Source organism: Bos indicus x Bos taurus, chromosome 1 (assembly GCF_003369695.1).
Source record: "Bos indicus x Bos taurus breed Angus x Brahman F1 hybrid chromosome 1, Bos_hybrid_MaternalHap_v2.0, whole genome shotgun sequence".
Taxonomy (NCBI): domain Eukaryota; kingdom Metazoa; phylum Chordata; class Mammalia; order Artiodactyla; family Bovidae; genus Bos; species Bos indicus x Bos taurus.
The window spans coordinates 73,746,573-73,765,511 of record NC_040076.1 but is presented as its reverse complement, the minus strand read 5'-3'; the positions used below and the strand labels follow the sequence as shown (position 1 = coordinate 73,765,511).

The 18,939-nt window shown below is 40.3% G+C and overlaps 1 protein-coding gene across 3 annotated transcripts in view; it reads right to left on the bottom strand.

Moving 5' to 3' along the window:
• Positions 1-4,377: 4,377 nt before the first annotated feature.
• Positions 4,378-18,939, bottom strand: part of ATP13A4 (ATPase 13A4) — a 126,525-nt gene continuing 111,963 nt past the window's right edge. For 2 of the 3 annotated variants that reach the window (XM_027538242.1, XM_027538239.1), the window contains 5 exons: positions 16,308-16,479; positions 15,438-15,631; positions 14,053-14,141; positions 10,466-10,546; positions 4,378-5,034 (listed from right to left, as the gene is read on the bottom strand). In XM_027538242.1, the coding sequence (XP_027394043.1) occupies positions 4,822-5,034; positions 10,466-10,546; positions 14,053-14,141; positions 15,438-15,631; positions 16,308-16,479 (749 nt within the window). In that variant the 3' untranslated portion in view covers positions 4,378-4,821. The remainder of the gene's footprint in view (positions 5,035-10,465; positions 10,547-14,052; positions 14,142-15,437; positions 15,632-16,307; positions 16,480-18,939) is intronic. The other variant, XM_027538243.1, reaches the window with a different exon arrangement.

The window sequence follows — 18,939 nt, the reverse complement described above, 5'->3', positions numbered from 1 at the left end:
ATCTGGAGGAGAAGGAGACGGCCGTGAGGAAGGCGGGGTGGTGGAAGTGGGGGGAATATTCAAGCGAGAGAGCATGGCAAGAGCGGCCTTTCTGATGAAGGAACAAGGTCGACAGGCTTGGGAAGGCCAGGGTGGCTCGGTTAACACCTCCAGGAGAGATATGTTTGGTCGTTGTTGCTTTTATTTGTGTTTGTTCAATTCTGAAGAAAGCCAATTTGCTGATAAAGTTTAAAGGGTCATATTAACAAGTCTAAAGATATCAAAGGACAGACAATGTTGTGTGGCAGCAATTTTCAAGGGTTTTTTTTTTTTCTTTCACATAAAAAAGTGAGCATAGTACAAAGCCGAGAGAGAAGTCATATGACCCTTTTACAGAAATTGTACAAGCAGAGGCTGAGCAAAGTTCAAGCAGGGATCCAGGCTTCTGCTTCTGGAGACAAAAGGCAGAAACCAGAACTCTGCTCTCATGACATCAGCTCTCAGAGCTCTGGTTTTAAATTTTATTCTCTCAGCTGTGGGAGCTGACCTTTTCTGTGATAGATGGTTAGCTCCAAGAGAACTTCTAGGAAAACTAAAAACTCTTTCTGGAGGAAATTATATTCATGATGACAATCCATCAGATAGTTGTCTTGCTTGCCTTCTTGTCTGTTGATGCTATGAACATCCCAGGGAGAACAACACAGAGGAGTGGCACCGCAGGGACTTCACGGCAGGGGTCCACGTCTGAAGCCAGCTCCGGGCTCCACTCATGAGTCGGGTGCCCTCAGACAGGTTACTGAGGCTTTGGAGGATTTATATGATGAAAAGGAGGAGGAGGGTAATCCTCACCCTGCCTTCCTCCTAGGATTGTTATGAAGCTTAAATAACAGACCGAGAATGAAAGTATTTTGGAGACTATAACGCCCTGTAACAAAGCAGGGAATAATCACATCTGCAGTGTTAGAAATGCCTGGGACTTTGTAAAGAAGTGGCTTTTTGGCCACATAACTGAAGGAGACTACCTTATTTTATTATCCAGAGTGAAAGACTTCACTGCAGAGAAAGAGGGATCGATTTTAGAACAACAGAATGATAAATTCTACTCATCGCTTTTGTACAGGATAATTGATGATAGCACAAACTGCGTACAAGGCTCTGAACTGTCATTTTTTCCAGTCATCACATCTGCAAGTGTGCAATGCACACTTCTGTGAATACAGAAAGGACACAGATGGCACAGCCGTATTTCCATTCTCTATTTCCACCCTTCCATATTCAGTAAGGTGAGCCTGGAGACAGGGTTCTTCTCCATGGGTAAGAGCTGTATACCTTGGAGTGAAGGTATACAGGTATACAGGTATACAGTGAAAGTATACAGGTGAAACTGTTACTCAGTTGTGTCTGACTCTCTGCGACCGCATGGATTGTAGCCCACCAGGCTCCTCTGTCGATGGAATTCTCCAGGCAAGAGTACTGGAGTGGGTAGCCATTCCCTTCTCCATGGGATCTTCCTGACCCAGGGATCAAACCTGGGTCTCCTGCATTGCAGGCAGATTCTTTACTGTCTGAGCCACCAGGGAAGTAGTGGTAAAAGAATCTGCCTGCAATGCAGGAGACCCAGGTTTGATCTTGAGTCAGGAAGATCCCCTGGAAAAGGGAATGGCTACCCACTCCCGTAGAAAATTTAAACACCACTGCTACTTTTAGGGACTTCTCTGGTGGCTCAGATGGTAAAAGAAGATGCCAGGGACTCTCCCAAATGATTTAGACCAGGTGACTATGTCCTTTTCTCCTCTAGGTCCTGGTCAGGAAAGCACAGTGGGTACAAGTAGTGCGGCCCTTGGGTTTGGGGCACTTTCTCATTTTTTTCTCTTTTTCTTAAATATTTCAAACATTTCTTTCTGAGAAAATACATTAGAAGTATCCCCCAGTTGTCAGTCTGTCAGTCAGAATCCCTCACTGTGCAGCTTTCTTCTAGATTCCTGTCCCTATCAGACGCCACCTTCCAAGTGACAGAGCAGTCAGCCTGTGTATCCTCACCACAGGACCTCCCCCACCCAGCCCCCCACAGGGTCCAGCTGCTGTTTTGGGCGCTCAGCAGTCATAAAAACTCAATTGGAAGCTGAGATCCAGGCTATCAAATCTGAAAGGAATCCAGCAGGTAACTGAGTTTCATCTAATACTTGACTTCCTTTGCTAATTGATCTTCGAATACCCGTTGCAGTCACCAGTGTCAGGGAGTGCACACCTTGTGGGGTCACCAGCTTCCACCTCTGTCCACGCTGACTAATAAGGCAGCAGTCTTCGTGTCAGCCTGAAGCCATTCCCACCATGGTCTTCACCCATTGGTGGAGCCACCAGAAACAAGTCAGAACTTTCTCTCTCAGGTTAACCCCTTCAACTATTTGAATGCCATTCTGGCATCTCTCGAATCTCCATTTTTCCTGGTTAAGCATTTCCTGCTCTTTTACTCACTAAGATCTAGTTCGTCTCAAGAACCATGCTTAGAACAAGTCCCTTTTGGCCAAGGTTTTAGGGCTGTTTGGTGGGTAGGGAACTAGAGCTTTCCACCCCTGTTCCCTGCCAGCTGTGTGTGAATTGCTGAGGATGGACAATCACTTTTGATCAAGACAAAAGCAACTGAGTTGCAGAAAAACAAACAAACACCTGTGGTTTGGGGTTTTAACACACCTCTAGTCCAAGGCTGGCAGGCTGCCTGACATTCTTTTGAAGTGGAGGCGCTGGTATTACAAAGGCTTACCTCTGCACCTGACAGAGAAGAATTTCACTCTTTGTTTGACTGTGAGATCACACCGTGCACCCTGCCCTGCTGGAGCTTAGTAATTAGGAGGCATTTGGAGGTTACAGAAGGTTTGCTCAGAAAACGTGTGTCCAAGGTCTGGCTGTTCTCTCCTTCCCCTGAATCTCAGCTTTCTCATCTGTAACGTGGGGATGGTAAGCCCTCCCTTGTCTGAGTTCCGGGAGAACTAAGTAACTCAGATGGCTAGTGGAGATGACATAATTGGTGAGAGGGGGCTCTTCAAAGTGTGAACGGTGTGCCCATGCTTGCTCATCACTAGGCTGTAGGCTGTCTCCAGCTTGCCTCTGCCCACAACTTTTGAAAAATGAGAACAACTATTAGTTTTAGAAAAGACATTTAGAGCTGTCCTATCATTGCCAAGGCTGACTTTGTAAAAGGAAACATTCCTTTCTGTACTGAGGAAGACAATGATCCTGCAGCCTGTTTTAATGATTCTTCACACCCTATTTTAAAACCAGAAGGAACAAGGTAGCTTTGTGTCTGAGAAACACCATGTTCCAGAATTATCTGCAGTCACAAGGCACTGACGATGCTCGGGAATCCAGCAGAGGAAGGGAATGCTTGCAGATATTCTTGGTAAGTAGCCAAGTCAGTCAGGGACTCACTCTCTGCCCCAAATAATCACTTAGAATTAGCTGTTTGCCATGAAAATGTTGCTTTTGCCTTAAAAATACTATTTGTGGATGTTTTCCTAGAATTCAGTGTTGTCTGCTGAGCTAACAGAAACCTGGGTGTTTTCTATGCCAAGTGAATTCAATATAACCAAACTGTAGGAGTGATAAATTAAGGGAAAATTTTGCTTTCTAAAAACTAAAGCCTCAAACTTAAGAAATGCATAGGTTGTACGAGGACTTATGTTAATGATAACATAATGTTGTAGCAGAAGACTAACTTTTCTCAAAAATAATGGAACAAAGGGGTAAAAATTTCTGGAACTGGGCACACAAGATGAGGGGCTCCTAAAACAAAGAAGACCACAGGGTCAGGAGACAGTTTAGTGGATAGTTCTAGCGCTCTGTGATGTGGGCTACTTCCCTTTCTTTCCCAGGAATATAAGCCAGACTAACTAGACAATCTGTGGGGATGCTTGTTAAAAATTAAGAATGTCAAGATGGCAACAGCAGAGTACTAAACCAAGAATGGGAGCTTTCTGAGCCCTGGTTTGATCACCAGATTGCAAACCCATGAAGCCAGGGCTAAGGAGACTCTACTTCCAAGCTCCTTTGCCAAACTCCTGGTTAATGAATTGTGAGTGATGGGAGAGATGTGTGCCACCTTGGCACAGTGAAGAGCCTCCATCTTCCTTCCCTATCTCAGTACACATGAAGTTCTTGTGTTGAGTCAGTGGAACCATCAGATTGGAGCAGTCACCATCCTGAGGAGGGCTATTCTAAAGAGTCCCCTGGGTCAAGAAAGACGTTCTTGAGTGTAAAGACACTGAGATACTGGAGTTGCTTGTTATTACAGCATTGGCTTAGCCTGTCCTTACTAATACACAGGAGAGGCCAGAAATAGAAGAAAATATCTCAGATCTGAAAAGTACCACAAAGGAAAGGAAACCAGACAGTAAAGAGCAGTGTGATGGTTCTCCAGCATTTGTTTTTCCATCAATGAAATAAGAATTCAAAAATGATCTTTAACATGTTTATAGTTCTATGCTACTTTCCCTCAACTCATTAAAACATATACATCTAAGAAGAAAGATTACATACTCTCCTTCTCCTTCAGCCAGGCAATCTCTTGGCCCATTGCCATCCCTGGGATATTCTTGAGTCATTGAACACCTCTAATACTTTCAGAAGCCAGGAGAAAAGTGTTCTCCTTAGGGCAGTGTTCAGCTCTGTAGAAAGTATCTTATCAAAAAGACTTTAATTTGTCACCATGATTGGATAGGTTTTTGATTCCAAAACCTCCAGCTGATATTAAAAGAGTCTTGTTGCTTAAAAAAAAAGTAAAATAACTGAAAATGGTCCCTTTTGTCATTGTTTCTATGTTATATAAACTTGGATATCACATTGTCTTCATAGTTGATCCTCGTTGCTCTCAAACACTGGGTTGCTGTAAGACACTCCCCTGCCACATTCTGGCATATCAGAGTCGGAGGTCTGGTTTATTGGGGGCCAACTGGGGTCATTTGCCAAGGCTCTCTGCAATATCCGATACTGGCTTTTTGACTGATAGCCAAAACATCTTTTGATTATCATCCACAGGGCTCTATTTTCAATAATGGCCTCCTGCAAAATAAAAGAGTTATTGTTTACAATCAGAGGTTGTTTCCAGAACATAGTCCTCATAAGGCACTACCACATTGACTGCTTCAATCTAGCTTGACAAAGATCTTAAGTCTCTGCCTCCCAAGGTGATTTCACATGAGAGGTCAAGGCCTCTCAAACTTTTACATTTAAGAAATGCTTCTGGAAGAGAGTTTCTGAAACAGAAATATAGCTTTAAGTAGTCTGCCTCAAGGATGAAATTTCTTTTGAATTTCATGTGTATCTTAAATGTGAAGTGAAAGTCGATGAGTCGTGTCCTACTCTTTGCAACCCCAACTCTTTGCAGTCCATGGAATGCTCCAGGCCAAAATATTGGAGTGAGTAGCCTTTCCCTTCTACAGGGGATCTTCCCAATCCAGGGATCCAACCCAGGTTTCCCACATTGCAGGCAGATTCTTTACCAGCTGAGCCACAAGTGAAGCCCAAGAATACTGAAGTGGGTAGCCTATCCCTTCCCCAGCTGATCTTCCCAACCCAGGAATTGAACCGGGGTCTCCTGCATTGCAGGCAGGTTCTTTACCAACTGAACTATCAGGGAAGCAGTGAAAGTAAAGTGAAGTCACTCAGTTGTGTCCGACTCTTTGCGACTCCATGGACAGTAGTCTGCACCAGGCTCCTCCGCCCATGGGATTTTCTAGGCAAGAGTACTGGAATGGGTTGCCATTTCCTTCTCCAGGGAATCTTCCCGACCCAGGGATCAAACTGAGGTCTCTCGCATTGTAGACAGACGCTTTACCATCTGAGCCACCAGGGAAGCAGTAAAAGCATCTAAATTCTGCAGTTTACTCCATATCACATCTATACATGATTTAATATGCTGCTGCTGATTTAATATAAATGACACTTAAAATACCAAATGGTATTGACCTTATAGAAACCAAGTATATCCCAGCATATCACTGTGTAAGCTTGAACACAGGTAAAACTGGGAATGTGGGCCACAGTTTTGGAGTTGGACAGATTTGGATCTGAATCCCAGCTCTGACACCTACCTCCTGTGTGCAGATTAATTATCCCATCTGAGCCTCAGTGATTAGAAATGATAATTCTGTCCTTTTAGATTTGTCATTGGGATTGTATAACTCTTGTTACCAGAGAAGGCGATGGCAGCCCACTCCAGTACTCTTGCCTAGAAAATCCCATGATAGAGGAGCCTGGTAGGCTGCAGTCCATGGGGTTGCTAAGAGTTGGACACGACTGAGCGACTTCGCTTTCAATTTTCACTTTCATGAATTGGAGAAGGAAATGGCAACCCACGCCAGTGTTCTTGCCTGGAGAATCCCAGGGACGGGGGAGCCTGGTGGGCTGTCGTCTATGGGGTCACACAGAGTCGGACACGACTAAAGTGACTTAGCAGCAGCAGCAGCAGCTCCTGTTACAATGCAGGGCATGGCATGGCATGGCATAGCTGCCTCCCTTTACCATTCTTCTGAACTATTCATTTAATAAAGGGTTTGGCATTGCAGCCTTTTTCATATAAACCTCTAAACTTCACCTACAAATATTTCATTGCAATCCTTTTTCTAAGATAGCAAAAGATATGTCTCTTCAGAAACATTTTATGTCATGAGTTAAACTGAACCTTGAATAGAGCTCAAGTTATAACTTAAAACACATAGTGCCTAAGAGGTTATCATGTTAATTTCATTGTTTTATCACGTGTGGTCACAGAGATAGACCATCTTAGAAGTTATCATGAAAGAAACAAAGAGGAAAATATGAGGGCCTAAGAGGTCCCTTAGAATTAGAACTAGTTTTGCTGTCTGTCAGTGGTATTTTTGCTAAACTGAAAGAGTTAATTCTGTAGGATTCTACAAGGAATTTTGCTAGAGATAGTGGTTTCCTAAAATCCACCCATCTTTGACATCTGAGTACACTGCTTATGGAAATCAAAGAAAAGAGCTAGTCTGAATATTCCTCCAAAAACTGATCATCTGCTGATCAGTTAAATACTCACATAGCTATCTCATCAGCATCTTGGAAACCTTAGGAAACGCCTCGCCAGACCTGTTCTTCTACATTCCCACAGCAAAGTTTTTTTGTCCTCCTTAATTAACTAGAGAACAGTAGTTCTCTTTAGAGCTAGGATAAGGTAAGATCATGGGTATTTAATTAAAGATTTTAAAATCCAACTTACATCCAGGAAATCTTAGCAGGCTTCAGACAAAACAAATCAACACACACACACACACAGAAAGACTTTAGTGCTCTCCACCATATCTTGAACTTTGTTACAATTCTAGAATGTGATAACCTATATTACTTTGCTGCTCTGAAAAGGGAAACCAAAGAAAGCACTGAGATATTTGTCCTGTCATTCTACATTGTAAATTAGATACAGAAGGAGAAACAAAGGAAAGCCTTGATAACACACCATTTCTTTAAAAAACAAACAAACAAGAAACAACAAAAATTTTATCACATGAACTCTTTTGACAAACAATTCAAATAATTCATGTATATCTATATATACACACATACATATATATACACTTACATATACACACAAATACATAAGTAATACAAGAAGGGCTGTTAAAACTGTCTACATTAGCTCCTCTGCCTATAAGAAGGAGGTTGTTAGATTGTGAGATTAGCAATTATAATAAGGTCTCATTCAGACTTGTTTTGTGCATATCAAATTACCCTCTCCATATGTGGGGTGGGGTGGGGGTGGGGGGTGGGGGAGTTGGGGTGGAGGTGGACAGGTTCACTTCTTAAATTTAAGAATTGAATAAACCTTTATGCTCAGTAGTGTCCAACTTCTTGTGACCCTATGGACTTCAGCCCGCCAGGCTCATCTGGTGGTGGTTTAGTTTCTAAGTCACGTCTGACTCTTGCAACTCCATGGTCTATAGCCTGCCAAGCTCCTCTGTCCATGGGATTCTCCAAGCAAGAATAATGGAATGGGTTGCCATTTCCTTCTCCAGAGGATCTTCCTAACCCAGGCATCAAACTCAGGTCTCCTGCATTGCAGGCAGACTCTTCACCGACTAAGCCATGAGGGAAGCCCTTTGCCAGACTCCTCTGTCCATGAGATTTGCCTGGCAAGAATACTGGAGTGGGCTGTCATTTCCTTCTCCAGGAGATCTTCCCAAGCCAGAGATCAAACCCATGTCTCCTGTATTGGCAGGTGGATTCTTTACCACTGAGCCACCTGGGAAACCCAATTCTATGAGATGAGTTACTATTATTATCATCATTTTGCAGATGAGGAAACAGAGACTCAGAGAAGTATAGAAACTTGACCAAAATCAGCCAGCAAGAAAGGGTGGAGCCAGGATTCAAAGTCAAGTAATCTACTCTGCAACTATATTCTTAACTGCAAATATACTGAAGGAGAATGGTTTTCTGTAGGGGGATTATGGCAGGCTTTGTTGCTTGATTACCTTACAATCCATTCCTCCTGGCTCTTCCTTGCCACCTTAAAAAAATTATAACTAGTCCAGGACAATTTGTCCAAGTTTTTGGCATAGATCCACTTTACCAGAATCCTTTCCTACTAAAACTGACAATGAGACATAGTTCTAAGCAATGAGACATAAGAGGAAGCTCACTGGTGAGCTGCAGGAAAATATTTTGTTCCCTTATAAAAGGTTCATACTTGTGAGAAAAAAAGCTTGCTGGTACCTCTTCTTCCATTTGTTTTTTTACCTGCACTGAAAACAGACCTCAAACCCAGCTAACACAGCTACATGGGAGCTAAGCTGAGCACCATAAGCAACAAGCACAAATATGAAAGGTCAGTTTCTAAGGATGGTGAGACAGAAAGGTGGAAGAATGCAGGTTCCCAATAATGCCATAGAGACCCTAAACTAGATCTGAAGCCACTGGCTTCCAATCTTCTTGCTAAGTGAGTTAATAAATATCTTTATTGTTTAAACCACTGTGAGCTGAGCTTTGCTACTTGCCTAACTGACCCATGCATCAGGAAAAATTCATGAACAGGATAATACCACAGCTATGCCACAGAGGATGGGATGGTATTTCAGTACACAGAGATGGAGAAAGATGTTTGAAACAGTGGAAATAAAGTGATCATGGACAGGAATAAGATCTACACATAAGATTATCCCTTAAAGGGCAAGGGCAATCTTTTTGCAACTCCTTAAGAGGACTCTCATGGTGATGCTCTTTGATTAATCTGGTGGCTTTGGGGACCGTATGGTTTAGCATAGGGCTCTTTACTGTGGTTCCTGAGTCAGCTGCATCAGAATGACCTGGCAAGCTACTGGAAAAACTAAAACTTGTATTTACTGCAAACCTACCAAGTCAGAAATGCTGGTGGCAGGGCGGGACAATCTGTGTTCTAACAAGCCCTTCAGGGAATTCTGATGCCCACTCAAGTTTGGGAGGCCCTGGTTTAGCATGTAGAGAGATGCTCCTTACCCTAATTCTATGTTCTCTTCTGCCACCAGCTCCTGCGCAGCCTTCACTCTGCTCTGTAAAGAAGGCTCTGTGCTTACAAGACACTGCAGGGACGACAGGCCCCGGGGCCCCCAGCCCGCCATGAATCCCCCCTCACTGGAACCATCCTGGGTTTGCGAGAGCAGGATGAGGACAGATGGAGTTTTATAGCTCATCCTTCTTCAAACTGGATGCCTTTTCTGGGGTGCAAACTGGATGCCTTAACTCTCCCCGAAAGAAAGCCTTAAGAACTGGAGACTTTGTCTGACAGCACTGAAGAAGCAGTGAGTAAAGCACATAGCAAGGGAAAAGGGGAGCACCAACTCATTTTACTGAGGAAATGGAGCATAAAGAATAAAACTCAGGAAAAACTTACTGTGAATCTCATTTCCCATCTGTAAAGTAAAAATGATCCAAGTTGTTCAGGGAAAGAAGCTAGACACAACAGGCCGCATATCATACCATCCCCTTTCCATGGAATGACCAGGATAGGCAAATTCATAGAGACAGAAAGCAGACTAGTTGTTAGCAGGGGGTGAAGGAGGAAAAAGGGGAAATAAGAAGCAACCACTAATGGGTATGAGATTTCTTTTGGGGTAATGAGAATGTTCTGGAATTAGAAAGTGGTGGTGGTTACACAACTCAGTGAACATACCAAAAAAACCACTGAATTGTACACTTTAAATAAGTGAATCTAATATATGTGACTTATATCTCAATTTCAAAAAATAAATTTAGTTGGCTCTCTATATGTGAATTTTAGATATGGATAAGACCTTATTCCATCCTCCCCAGCCCCACTTTACAGACAGGAAAACTAATGCCCTGTTTGGAATTCATCACAGGGAACCATCATTGCTCATGTTGCCAAGGAAGGGAGCCCCTTGCACTGCTAAACCTTTTTGGCTAAAGCTGTTCCTTTTTGGACTCCCAGAGAATGGCCCCCACCAACCTAACCAGGTATCAGCAACTCGAGGACACTTACCTCCACGACAAGGGACACAATGAAATTGGAGCTCAGCATAATGACAATGTAGACCCTCCACAGGACAGGAGTGCAGAGCAGCTGGCGGGAGATGAAGTACAATCAGTTTGAAGACAAATCATGCTGCAAAAAGTTCATGCTGTTCATAGTGTACTTTTTCATAGGTTTCAAATTACATATGCAATAAGCCCATGCATAGACGTGTATGTTGTATTACATTTATATACATACATATACATTTTATATACATAAGTATGTCTATGCATCAATGCACCGAAAATATGGAAGTATTACACTCAATGATTCCAATAACTTGGGGACTGATTGTTGCTTTCTTTTATCTTCCTTCTTTCTTCTTTTTACCTCTCTGTAATTTCTAAATTTTCTAAAATAAATTTGGTTATTTTGCAAAAAAAAAAAATAGTAAAAGTGTTTTTTGGGGTTTTATTAAAATTTTTATTTATTTAGCTGCATTGAGTCTTAGTTGTAGTATGTGGAATCTAGTTCCTTGTCCAGAGATTGAACCCAGGCTCTCTGTACTGGGAGTACAGTCTTAGCCACTGGACCATCAGGGAAGTCCCCAGAGTGTTTCTTGTTTACTTGCTTTGTTTTGTTTTTATGAGGGAATACAGGAATGTGGCTCTACTCCCAGGAGATTCTGAGGGTACACCTGTCAAACCTCTTCTCTGTGGTCTCATATCTCCCTTCAGCTGAGTTCTAGTTTGAGCCCTAAGTCAGGGCTTCCCCCTCAGGACCGTGCATACAGCTTCCCAGGCTGTGTCATGACAAGGCTTCTCACCAATGCAGAAATCAGAGATGAAACAGGTTGTCACTACCTATCTTTTGCCCCTCTTTCTCTCTATCTTCCCTGACCCCTCCCCAGGCACATAATATTTACATATTCATGTTGAATGAATTAACAAATGAATGAATGAGTGAATGGAAGCCAAGTATACTCTTACGCACCTGGCGCTGCCTCATACGCTGCCTTATACTTTGGTGAGGATAAAAGGTGTACAATTCTATGAAGGGCAGTGATATTAAAATTCAAAGTTCAAATCCATTTCAAGGAATTTCTCTTAGAGATATACATGGCTGAAATAATATATGTGTAAAGTTATTTTATTTGCTGGTAATAGTAAAAAATTAGAGGCAATTTAATGTTTGTCAATAGGGGACTCATATAAATTATGGTATACATAGATAGACATTGAAATAGTACATTAGAATAAGAAAACATCATGTGCTAATATGCAACAAGCACCAAAATACACTGTTACATGAAAGAGCGAAGTGCAGGATTGTGTGTGTGGTTGTGGAAGCCGTGAAAATGCTTCACCTGGATCTCCTGCTGCTTGGAGGACAAAAGGCAAACCCTCCAACTACCAGCATGCTTAGAATCTACCACCATACTCACTCTGTGACCACACTCTGCATGCATGGTCTGCTCAGAGTTAATAAGTGAGGACCCCAGGGCTTCTACCCACACGCATTCTTGTGAGACACCTCTGATGGGCAACTTTGGCTTGACTTTCCTGGAATTGTGCTGCAGTCTGAAACTTGACTCGTTCAGCTCACCTTCCATCTCTCTGTCCTTCAGAGGGATCAGACTCATATCATAGTGTGGCCCCCTCCCGCCTTCACTGGCTGCCTAATCCCCTCCCTCTATGGGTAATTTCTCCAACAACTTTCTTGTACATCTCATCTCACCTGGACATCTCCATATCAGACGATTTGGACAAATGTAATAGTTTGCTATTATTTGTGTAAAAATGTGGTAAAATATACCTTTAAGAAATGTATATATACATGTGTATAATACAGATCCAAAAGTATGCAAAGTAAACTGGTGTTACAAGTTGTCTCCACAGAGAGGGAATGGTAACCCGGGAACAAGGATGACAAGGGAGATTTTCACTACACAATTTCTCTAACTTTTGAATTTTAAACTATGAGAATGTTTTCTCTATTTTAAAAAAAATTATGAATTTTTAAAAAAAATGAGCAATAACTAGGTTGCAAAGCAGCACGATTCCATTTAAAATAAAATGAACTTCATAACTCAGTCAAATATACATTTATAATATATGAATTTTCAAAGATGGAAGGATCCACTCAATAATGTTATAATTTTCCTTACCTGCATAGTTTCATTATATAAAATGTATGCATAATTTTATGAAATAATAAAAAAATTATTTTAATGTGAGAAATAATTCTTTGCAGAATCATTTGAAGTCATGCAAAAGAGTCTTCACTAGTTTGTTGTTGTTTCATCACTAAATTGTTTCTAACTCTTTGAGATCCCATAGACTGTAGCCTACCAGGCTCCTCTGTCCATGGGATTTCCCAGGCAAGAATACTGGAATGGGTTGCCATTTCCTTCTCCAGGAGATCTTCCTGACCCAGGGATCAAACCTGTGTCTCCTGCATTGGCAGACAAATTCTTTACCGCTGAGCCACCAGGGAAGCCCCCTTATTATTAAAGAGTATAACTAAATTCAACATGTCCCAACCTGTAATTTCTGCAGGATTAAGGAATTTTAACTCACTTACAAGGCTGGTAGGCAAAGACCATTTATCTCCATGAGTACCTAATCTAGTTCATGAATACAATTGCACTGTTAACTACAGTAATACAATTATAAAAATGAAAAACTGAATGTAGATATTAGCATATAAGTCAGATGTCACTGTGGGCTTGTGAAGGTATTGCTGGTTTTGAATGCACTGTGTACTTTAAAGGCTTGTCTACATTTAGGAACCTGATCTACAATGATCAGTCATCAGTCATTGCCATTATGTAGCATTCACTATGCTAGGCACTGGAAATACAAGAATGAATAAGATGGGATCTTGGCCCTCATGAACTTATCTTTGAGATGGAGAAGCAGAAAGGAAATTTTGCAAAGAACTAAAAGCTCAGTTCCTTTTATCATCTCTTCTGTATTCTATTTATTGGTCTAAAAGACATTTATTAATGGTTAACTTCTGATTCAAAAGAAGAAAAAGTTAGAATAAATCAATATATACATTTTCCCTTGCTTGACTATGTAAAATTTCTGTCTCTTATAGAGTTCCAAAGTTGTCTCAAAATTACAAAATGTAAGAGAGTTCTTGAGATAGGATATGGATCTTTGAAAAGTTTTGAATACGTTTAAGTATGTACATACAGAAAAACATGTTTTAAAGATGTTTTTAAAAGATGTAAATACAAATTTGAGAACTAACCCCAAAATTGTTACAGGCAAAACTGTTTAAACAGCTTCAAAACAAAACCATTTAGGAAAAATTCTCTCACGTTTGAAAAAGGAAATGTATAAATTGAATTTCCAATCTTACAGTGATCTTTTAAAGGTAAAGTGTTCAATGTTTTTTAAATACTTGAAGTCAAGACTAAACAGAATTTCATCTCCTGACTAGTTTAAATTAAAAAAGTGAATAAATTCAGCATTCTTTTTAACCCTCCCATCTCAAAAGAATAATAGGTGTCACGAATCCATGTCAATTGCAATTGCAGCCCAGTTTTTGAAGTCAGGATTTTATATAACTATAAAATATCACCATATCCCAGAGATAAGACTTACATCCAGGCACCTATATAATTCTGGAATATCAGCAAATAGAATGAATAGACACACACTCAGCTGTACGACCAGCACAAGGACAAATATATCTGAGGAAATAAGAATACAAGTTATCATTTAGAGAAATCTAAGTAGAAAGTCTCACATTCATTGACAGACATATACTGATTAACGCTGCTTAGATTTACTTGATTTCTTCATCCAAATAAGCATAATAGATGAAAAGTACTCATTTCTATGAAATGAGTCTCACTTCTACAATTTTTTGCATGCCTTTGAGTTAAGTGGAAATTTTAGCATGCTTGCTATATGTTTTAATTAATAAAAATGGGAAATAACAGCATACAGGGTAATATTGACAAAATATGTTTTCAATAAATGCCTTGGGGATATCCAAATCTCTTTAATGCAAATCATTTGCAAATACAAATCCTTTTCTGGAAAAAGGGAGGTCTGTAAATAAACAGGACAGCACCAGCAGGAAATGTTTAAATTGCAGTCATGTGCAGGTCAGCACTCCACGGGTTCCTCACCCCAAGAAGAGCAAAATAACTTTCTCTGAACAGAGGATATTGAGTCTTCAAATTGTGCTTCTACATTTTCTCACTTAGAGAGGGAGTGATGCTGTATAAATATATGTCTCTTACCAGATCACTCATGTCTCCTAACATGCTCCCTCACCCCCAGCCCAGACTGTAAGGAGATGAGAGGTACTTTGGTCATCAGCCTCAATGATCTATAGTCAAGATCCCCCAGGCTGAACCTGCTCCCAGAACTGCCAATCACACAGACCACCTGACTATTGTACTGTACACGTCATAGCCATGTCCAATTGAGTGCTGTAATCGTTCTTCTCACATCCTCTGAGATGAATTCTGATAAGCAGAGAATTAAATGCGTGTTCCCAACTGGTGGTAAAGAATCTGCCTGCCAGTGCAGGAGATGCAAGAGACGCAGTTTTGATCCCTGGGTCAGGAAGATCCCATGGAGAAGGAAATGGCAACCCACTCCAGTATTTTTACCGAGCATATCCCATGCACAGGGGAGCCTGATGGGCTACAGTTCACAGGGTTTTACAGAGTCAGACACGACTGAGCACACACGCACAAGGTTCCCAATTCAGAGTGATCCCATGAAAAGATACCTAGAGACATTTCTAGTGAGGGGAAGAGGTGGATTAAGAAATTCTAGAATTTTATGCAGCTTTGACGGAGGAAGCAAAGGACCAGGAGATGAGGCTGCATGTGTTTACAGAGCCCTGGAGTGGAAGTCAGAAGACCCTAGATGAGCACCAACTCTGAACTGCACCTCGAGCGAGCCAGGCATGTCTGTTCTCCTCTCCAAAGAATGAGCTCTCTCCTCTGATTTGGTATAATTCTACTCACAGTTTTTGTATGTGGGCTGCCTAAATGGTTTTCCTTTAGAGAAGACAAGAGCCACAATGATGCAGTTGATTGTTCCCAAGAACCATATAGTAGTGTTCTCAAAACTTGTGAAGACACCATTAGTTCCATTCTTTACTGGAGCAGTTGGAGAAACGGTTAACTTTGAAATGGTGTCATTTTGCACTGTGCAGGCACTAAAAAGGAAACCGAAAAGGCTAATGAAGTGAGATGACAAGCCCTTCTGAAGCATATGTATTTACATGACTCTGTGCCCCCCAAGGCTTCTATAATTGCCTACACTTTGGGAAGAATATACTGAAAAGTGCAACAGGAAGAAATCAGCATGTGTAGACCTGTATTTTGGCTAGATGAATAAATGATAGATAGATAAACAGGTTCAAAAAGTTACTTATTCAATAAATTGGGCATGAATCATGTATTAAACCTATGTGGGAGGAAAAGATGTAAGTCGTGACTCTTTCCTCTGTTTGCTTAAGATTTCTGAACATTTACAAGAAGAATGACTGTACAATTGATTGTCCAACAGGCACAGATTTCAATAGGAAAGGAAAAAATTTAACCATTTCATTAAATTATCAAGCTTAAAATAGGGCTACCTAGCTAAACTATAATGTATGCTCACCTTAGATATAAAAGATGGTCATAGTTCAATATCATACAAAATGAGTAAAGAGAAATACCAATGAATGAAGCCACCAAACAGTGCTACAGAGACACACACTCTGCATGCCAAGGGCATTAAGGAAGCCAAAACCTTTAACAGAATAAAGATCCATTTGCCTCTCGACACATGGGCCAGATGATGTTTGATAGAAGTTGGAATGTGAGAATCTAAGGCTGTGATCTTACCTGTGTATCCCCAAGGAATACCAAGGCTGCCTCTGAACCAGAATGAAGCCCACAATGTGCATGGCGAGGCTGAGAAGAATGTTGAGAATCACGGAGAGCAGCAGAGGTGGGGAGATCAGCCGTCCTGCTGGTCTGAAAGGCACCAGCTTGGGATAGGCACCATTCAAATTCACTACAAAATAAATTCAGGTTTTATATGGTATATGACAGGAGGCAATTTTTGTATTTTTCATCAGAAGTATGGTATAACTTCTTGGTCCCACGTATTTAAAGAAACTGACAAATTGGAATATATCACAAACAAGGAATAAAACAATGAATGCATGCAAACTTAAGTCATATGAGGAATTCTTAAAAGAGAAGACATAGAACAACCACAAGATACCTTTTTTTCCCCCTAATGAATAGGCAAACTATTAAATTATAGATGAGGAAGTGATGAAATGAGCACTCTCATATACTGCTTGTGGAAACATAAATTGACACAAAAATACCTTCTGCAGGGCAATTTGGCAATAAATATGAAGAGACTGAAAAATGTTCATAACTTGCGACATAACTATTCCACTTCTGGAAATTTATCCTAAGCTAAAAACATAGAGATGTAGGAAGATGTTCACCACAGCATTGTTTACAATAAATTGTGGTACATCTCTACAATGAAACAACATGTAATCACTGAGAAGTAGTGCTTTCAACTACTAATAGCAAAACAAGGCATGACATTAGCAAAATGGCAGATTAGGTGGTTCCAAGATCTCATCCCTCCACAGAAACATTGAAAGACAAAAGGAAGGTGTCAGGACCAGCCTTGTCAGAACTCTGAAAAACAGACAAAAGTCTCCAGCAACCAAGCAGATGCTGAATCAAGAAAAAGATAGCTTAAAAATGGGAGGAAAGCTTTGTGCCATTTTCTACTTGCCCTTGCCCCACTCCCTCCTTAGTTTACTGGCAACCTTGAACAAGGTTGTCTGCATTCCCAGCAGGGGATCTTGGTCCCTGGTTACAGAAGGGAAAAGCAAACTTTATAGACAAGTAATTACGTGTGTCAGTTCTAACCTGTCTGGGGACTACCTGAGGACTGTGCAAGGTGTTCGTCTCTCTTTCATCTAATACAAAACTTAGTAAAGGCAGAAAAGCACCATACACTCCTTGAAAACATTGTAAAGCTAACAAGCTACCCACAGTCACAGGGAGCAAAAAATTGCAGTTGAGACATAAGATAACCATTTGTGGCTTAGAAAGAAAAGTTAAGGAGCATTTATTTGGAAAATTACAGTATTCAAAAGTACTTGTGCCTTTGGAGAATGTAGAAAGTCATGTGCATGCCAAAATGAATGGTCAGGAAAGACCAGAAAAGACCTGAAGGTTTTAAGCCTGAAAAATCACTCAACTCAGCACAAGCTTGGTCATGTGTTGAAGTGCCTCAGTACAGAACCAGTCTGCAATACTGGGAGAGGTATTTCTTTGTTCATGTCATGGGATTCAACTCATGGATATTTCCATCAAAATATTAGTTGAACAAAAGCTAAAGCAATAGAGATTTTATTGACCATGTGTGACAACTGATCCAAATCTTTGAAAAAATAGTTTAGAAAAGTTACTAAATAAATGGACTACTAAAGCCATCAAAAAGCAGCAAAACAAAAAACATCAAGACTTAGGGAAGGGAAAGAATCTGATTCCAGAGTTACAACATTAGAATATTTAATGGAATAAGATAAACTGACAAATTATTTCTGAGAAATCCCAAACATTGGACTTACTGGGAAAAGACTCTAAAATAACTGTCTTTAATATGCTTAAAAACTAAACAAAGTCAGTCAAATAATATATGAGCAAAAGGAGGGTAGTAATAGAAATTTTAAAATGAAGCAAAAAGACATTCTTTTTAAAGAACCCTTTTTAATAAGTTCTCTTTATTGACATACTCATTTTTGACATCAGTAAAGGTAATTACTTAGACAAATATAAAATCCTATATTATTCCAGTTTTGTCTTTTAACCTCATTTTTTTATTCCTACATTATCTAAAAGACAAATGCAAAAAAAATTAAAAATAAAAGACAAATGCATAGAAATAATTATATATGTATGTTACTGAGCACAAAATGGATAAAGATTTAATTTGTAATAACCATATAAAAGGAGACAGAGCTATAAAGCAGGAGTTTTTGCCTGTTACTAACGTTAATGTACCTATTCAACTAGATTGTCATACATTTAGCTTATTACATGTAATTCCCATAATTATATATTATATAATAAAAGATCTACAGTTAGCATCACACTCAAGGGTGAAAGATTGAGAACTTTCCCCTTAAGATCAGGAAGGAAACAAAGATGCCCACGTTCACCATTGCTATTCAACATTGCATTGGAAATTCTATCTAAAGCAATTAGAGAAGAAAAATAGATAAAAGCCACTCATATTGAATGAAAGAAGTAAAACAATCTCTACTCACAGGTGATATGATCCTATATTTTGGAAATCCCAAAGAATCCACATGAAAACTACTAAAGTTAAAAAATGAATTCAGCTATGCTGCAGGATCAACACAATAAAAAAAAATCAATTGTGTTTCAACACATCAACATAAATGGATAAACAAGATGTGATATATACATATAT